At 33.9% G+C, this 6,428-nt stretch overlaps 1 protein-coding gene across 1 annotated transcript; it reads left to right on the forward strand.

Annotated features, from left to right (window-relative positions):
* Nucleotides 1–3,171: 3,171 nt before the first annotated feature.
* On the forward strand, nt 3,172–5,793 carry LOC148938345 (facilitated trehalose transporter Tret1-like). Its single transcript, XM_089107871.1, has 2 exons — nt 3,172–3,345; nt 4,931–5,793. The coding sequence occupies exons 1-2, from the start codon at nt 3,280–3,282 to the stop codon at nt 5,288–5,290; spliced, it is 426 nt and encodes a 141-aa protein (XP_088963997.1). The 5' UTR covers nt 3,172–3,279; the 3' UTR covers nt 5,291–5,793.
* Nucleotides 5,794–6,428: the final 635 nt, after the last annotated feature.

A 6,428-nucleotide genomic window follows, 5' to 3' on the forward strand; every position in this document is an offset into this window, starting at 1 on the left:
TGAATCTTTAATGATCTAAGGCCACAAGGGCCATGGCTACAATAAATAACCAACAAACAAAAACAGCTTACACACATTCAATATTAATTTCAGAACTTACCCCCCCCCCCTGAAAAAAATATATCTATATGTCATTCCAAGTTTTATATAATTTACAATCTTTCTTATTGTGACATAATCTTTTGATCCCGTTATTGAAGCAAACCACTCACTTGTCCCCACATGAGGGGAAAATAATTCCTTCCTTAGATCCTGCAATTTGGGACAAAGGGCCATGAAGTGATGTAGCATGTTTTCTCCACACACAGGGTATGAGTAAGGACCGTCCATTACCCTTATCCTCCCTAAATATTTCCTCCTTTCTCCAAGTGCTAGGAAATTACCCCTCCCTGATATATACCACTTAATTTTTTTACTATTTAAACCCGCTTTAAATGAAATATCAAATCCCCAGACCTCCTTCCATTACCGGTTAACCCTTATGGACGCCGAGGCTGCGACTTCATACTACCATTCCTGCATCTCCTGATCCTCCAGCACACCCTTTACTAAATTTTCCATATTTCCCACTTCCAATCCCATCCCCTTTCCTTCGTTCCATACTCCTGATAAACCATAATTATTTAAAGTTGATCTTACCTGGGAAGCCCATGAACTTTTCCTTCTATCCTGCAACACCTTCAGATAAGCTGCATTGACTAACATATTCTTTGGTAAACCAATAATCTTTTCTCATTATCGTATCATTTTAATCCGTCTTTTTACCCTCTATGGAAATAATCCTGGATCACCCTTTAAGACCAAACTATTAAGTTTCCCACTTAGCCCTAAAAGTCTCCTGAAATGTCCGAAATATATTCTCTCTATTTTTCCCTTTTTTCAAACCCACAAACTTCCCCACCATAACTCAATATCGGACCTACTTTCGTCTAAATAATTCTGTTCTGTAGCTTAAAATAAAAAAAAACAAGTTTTTTAAACTGAAAGTAAGGAGCGACGACAAAAAAAATAAAAACTTTAGCGTAAAGAGCGAGTCGTTGAGGAGGGGACAGCCCCTTTCATATACGGAATAATTTCCGTTTGTTTTAAGTTTTAATGTCACTCCTTACTTTCATTTTAAAAAACTTGTTTTTTTTATTTAATTTCTGATCGTTTTTTAGTTAATGCAGCTTTTATTTTGGCTCACCGTCATTGAATAAGTAAACAAAATTTGCATAAAAATTTTACTTTTCTTTTGCTAAATGGCTGCCTCTTAATTTGGTTCTGACGTAATTTACAAATTAACTTACGTAACGAACTTCTATATTCGTATATTTTTCTTCTGGCAAAAAATACAGAGTTGCAGATTTTTGCAGATATGAGTTTGAAACCTATGTAAAAGGGTTTTCTGATACCCTGAATCGGACGGTGTGATTTTCATTAAAATTCTTTAACTCGTAGGGGATGTTTCCCCCCTTAAAAAATCAGGCAAATTTTCTCAGGCTCGTAGCCTTTGATGAGCAATACTAAACTTAATAAAATTTATATATTTAGAATCAGCATTATAAGCCCATTCTTTTGATACATTTATTGACATAAAAATTCCATTTTTATAAGTTTCGATTACTATTGAGCCGTATCGCTTGTTTTTTTTATTTTTATTATTTTAGATCAGAGGGTTCTCCCCTTAGTCAATACCACGCTCTTTACGTTAAAAGTTAAAAAGAAAATTAATTCACAAACCCCTGAATCACAAAAGCCGTTTAATTAGAATAGATAGCTCTTTTGAAAGCGTTAAAAAAAACTGTAGCGTAAAGAGCGAGGTATTGACCTGGGGGAGAACCCCCTTCATATACGTAATAATTTCTGTTTGTTTTAAGTTCTAATGTTGCTTCTTACTTTCAGTTGATTTTTTTTTATTATTTAATTTCTGATCGTTTTTTAAATAACGCTTGGAAATTCGGCGCCCCCTTCATAGAAATGTCCCTTACCCCAAAGAAACATCCTCCACGGAAAAATTCTCCCGAGTAGCCCCCTCCTCCAGCCCCCCCCCCCTCCTACCAGAAAAAAAATCCTTCCTGAAAATGTCTGTATACTTCCCAATTACCAATACAATATGTAAGCAATGGGCAAAGTTCATAACTTGCAGCCCTTCTCCCGGGAACTGTGGGGGATTAAGTCATCTTTAAAGAAATATTTATTAGATTTTCGACTATGTTGAACAAAGTGGCTATCTCAAAATTTTAATTGGGTGACTTTGAGAAAAAAATGAGCGTGGGATTGCCCTACATTTTTTTTGGTCACTTAAAAAGGGCACTAGAACTTTTAATTTCCGTTCCAATGAGCCCTTCTACGATATACTAAGACCACTGGGTCAATACAATTACCCCTGGCAAAAAAAATAATAAATAAAAACACATCCGTGATCTTTCTTCTGGCAAAAAATGGAAAATTCCACATTTTTGTAGATAGGAGCTTGAAACCTCTACATTAGGGTTCTCTGATACGCTGAATATGATGGTGTGATTTTCATTAAGGTTCTATAACTTTTAGGGGGTCTTTCCATGTGGTTGTGTTATTTCTATTAAGATTCCTTGACTTTTAGGGGCTGTTTTGCTCTTTTTTCGCAAATAAGGCAAATATTCTCAGGATCGTATAATTCCATATTTTAGAGTTTCGGTTACTATAGAGCTGCATCGCTTCTTACTTAAAAACAGTTACCACGAACTTTTTGATCGTTACCACGAACTGTTTGACTGTTTGAGTGTTTGACTGTTTGATTTTCATTAAGGTTCTATAACTTTTAGGGGGTCTTTCCCCCTTTTTTCGTAAATAAGTCAAATTTTCTCTGGCGCGTTACTTTTGATGGGTATAGTTAAACTTGATGAAACTTATTTATTTGAAATCAAAATTAAAATTTGATTCTTTTGATGTATCTATTGGTATCAAAATTCCGTTTTTTAGAGTGTCGGTTACCATCGAGCCGGGTCAATCCTTACTTACAGTTCGTTACCACGAACTGTTTGATATCTGCCGGTCCTAGATTCTTAAGCATCTAGGACCGGCATATTTTGCCCACATAGCAACGTACATAAGCAGCACTGTCGCGCTGCCTATCATATTTTGTTTTGAGATTTCATTGTTGAAGCGGTAGCTTTAATATTTTTTTTTCAGGCTACTATTATAGAAGGAAACATCCCAATAGACGTGGGGATTGCTACAATAATACTTGCAGTGTGTTTTGTAGTGACAGTGTTGATAGTCTCAATCTTCATTGACAGTCTTGGCAGAAAAGCACTAATGCTCACTTCGGGTCTCATCATAAAGATATCTCTGCTAGCCCTTGGCACATACTTCTACTTAAGGGTAATTTATTTTTATTAAAACTTATTACTTTTATCCCAGGTAAACCATACTGATGAAACTAATCAATTTTTCAAGACTTTGAGAGTTCAGAGTTAGAGACTAAGTTCCAAAATATTGTTAAGAAGACTAAGTCACGACGACCAGAATAATATATGGTAAAGAGTCTGGAGGAATAAGAATATCAATCTTAGAGCCGAAGTGAAGACACTTGAAGCCAAGGGCATAATGCTGTCAAACATTTTCTACGCCGAGGGTGCAAACTAGAAGTAGCAAATTCTCGATTGGGGCGCGAAGAAGTCTGAATATGGTTTTAAGAGAAGCAAGAACTTCATGAACCTTTGTGAACCTTTGAATGCCATGGAGTTGGGGAGGAGCATATATACCTGGAATTGCCCTACGTGGCCTGGTGCTCTGAAGAATGGTCAGCAGCATTATGTATAAATAGTTTGGTCGTAAAAAGTAATTAAAAAAAAAAAAATACTAGGTCCAGAACTAGAAAAATTTCATTAAAAGAATCTTTATTAATTTTAGGTGCAATTTAATAATAAATAAAAAGTATGGGTAGAAGATATTAAAGTTTTTTTTTTAGAAACTAGTCTTAATAAATGCTTTACAACATTGGTTTCCCGTTCTCTTGGAGACTTGTTGAATCACCTGTTATGCAAAATTTTCAAAAATTTGGAAATGTATTTTCAAGAGGTTTTGAATCCCAAAACCTCTAAACTAATATTTAATCCCAATTCAAATCGAATGTTTTTGGACTGATATATTAAAAGTAATCATTTGGACTGTCATTTAAAGTAATCATTTCGTTATTGACAATCTACCTACAGTTGTCAGAAGTTTTGGAAGTTTCTGTGATTATGCAATGACTCAAAGACTATAGGTATCTTAAAAATATGGGAACTGGTGCTTGTGTCAACAGAAAATTTGTCAGGTCATCTAGCATTAGGCATTATTTGGCAATTTTTTCAGTATTACAGGAGTGAAAAGTTAGTTTAACTGGAGTAACTGGTAAAATTAGCGCAGTAATAAGTGCTCTATCTCAGTTTCTGAAAGAAACGTGATAACAAAACTTGTAAAAATGTCGAGAAATGCCAAACACTACATGGCGTGGGTGGTTTTATTTGTAGACACTAGTTCTAGTTTCTGCTTTTGTAAGTTACCTATACTTTTTGCAATGATCATCCATAGAATTTGCTTGGGAGAGAAATAGTAGATGACTACTTTCCTCAAAAGCCTTCTATATGTTTCAAAAGTGTTTTTGAATTTTAGTAGACTTTAAGTTAAGCTAAATTTATTTAAAGTAAAAAACGGTGCTTTTGTGTACAAGTAACAGTGACATTACTTTAAATGATTCTGCATAGTGCTGTAGTTCAATCTGAAAACAAAAAAACCTATTCAAATTTTTGGTTTGTTGAGAACTTCAGATTTGAGCAATTTAAAACTAGATAGCATAACTTTGCAGTAAACCAACAATTTTGAAATTCTTACTGTTGAAATGCATAACTTCTTAATAACATCAACTGTGTATCGAGTGTTTCAATTAAACTGCCCAATTTTTAATTTTAATATTTTATTTCAGGACACATACGGACCTGAATCAGTTGAACATATGTCCTGGCTACCTTTCGTATCCCTAGTAATTTTTTATACTTCCTACGCTGGGGGATATTCTTCTGTTCCCTATATTCTACTTGCAGAATTATCACCAGTCCGATATAGAGATATCATGGGATCAATTGGCTACTTTTCTAGCAATTTACTTATCTTTGTTGTTGTTAGGACATTCCCAGAGCTCCGAAAAAGCATTGGTGACCATGGTGCGTTTTGGTTATATGCCTGTATTCTTGCAGTTGGAGCAGTTTTTGTCATTGTGTTTGTTCCTGAAACGAAAGGAAAAACCTTGGAAGATATTGAACATTTCTTTAAAAAAAGGCCCTGATTAGGAGCTTGAACTTGATTCAGAAGGCAAAAAAGGTATTGACAACCCTGTGTGTCTAGATGAATTCAGCACGGATAATTAGACAAAACAAACAATAACTATAATTTTTAGTGAGATTTTGATTTAATCAATCAGAAAGTCTTACACACAACAGGCAGCGCTCCATAAGAATAATTCCACAACTTGAAAGTTCAATATTCCTTAATACGCAAATCTCCCTGTGACGCTTTCTTTGGAACATTGTATTTTTTTTTCCACATTCTGGCGTTTGCACAATACTGTTATTATTTACTGTTTATTGTTGTTTTTTTACACTGTTTATTTTCTTTTTAAAATTTTATTTACAATATTTTACACAGTTTATTGGCCATTGGTCTTCTATTATAATGTGAAATTCAACTTAACAAAATAAACAAAATCCACTATTTGTCAGAGAAATTATTTGTTTTTACATTTGTGGGCTTTTATCAGCTATATTTTTGCAATACAAATCGTAAAGTCCTTTTTTTTTTTCACAGTTTATATTCTACCCTATTGCTTCCTTATACTATAAATTGTATATATGATTGTTTTAGAGATGAATATCAGAAGCACATTTATGAATAATAGGTATGTTAGTTTAAGTTTGGCAGAGAAAATAAAGGGATTATACATTAAATTTCTGACTGATTGATGTTATGAAAATTTTTTTGAAAATTAGGGGAATAGAGAAGACATTAAAGTGTGAATTAAGGACACGTAAAATAGAGATCATGTATAAAATTGCTTGGGTTCCGGAATCTGCAGCTATTGGGTTCTGGGTTCTTAAGTTCTGAAATAGCAAAATATTATATTGGTATTTTAAGAAACTGAGAAGTATTCAGTCTAGTTTTGTCCCAGCTAAAGGTAAGAGCGAGGTCTCAATTAGTAAAAAAAAAAAAAATGCTGAAAAGTGGTGCGAAGAGCGTTTTTAAAATTTGTTAAAATTTGTTAAGGCTGTAGAAAATGATAGAGCAAAAAGTGAAATTGTTTCAACAATATGTAAGTAAACAACAAATTTATTTTGGAAGGAAAAGTTAGAGACAGCACAAACATTATTGAAAACTTGTAAGGTTTCAGGTGCTATAGCATGGCAAAAATATATTGATTGTGATGTTAG

Source organism: Artemia sp. Qi Xiang Cuo, unplaced genomic scaffold (assembly GCF_049724085.1).
Source record: "Artemia sp. Qi Xiang Cuo unplaced genomic scaffold, ASM4972408v1 HiC_scaffold_3386, whole genome shotgun sequence".
Lineage (NCBI taxonomy): Eukaryota > Metazoa > Arthropoda > Branchiopoda > Anostraca > Artemiidae > Artemia > Artemia sp. Qi Xiang Cuo.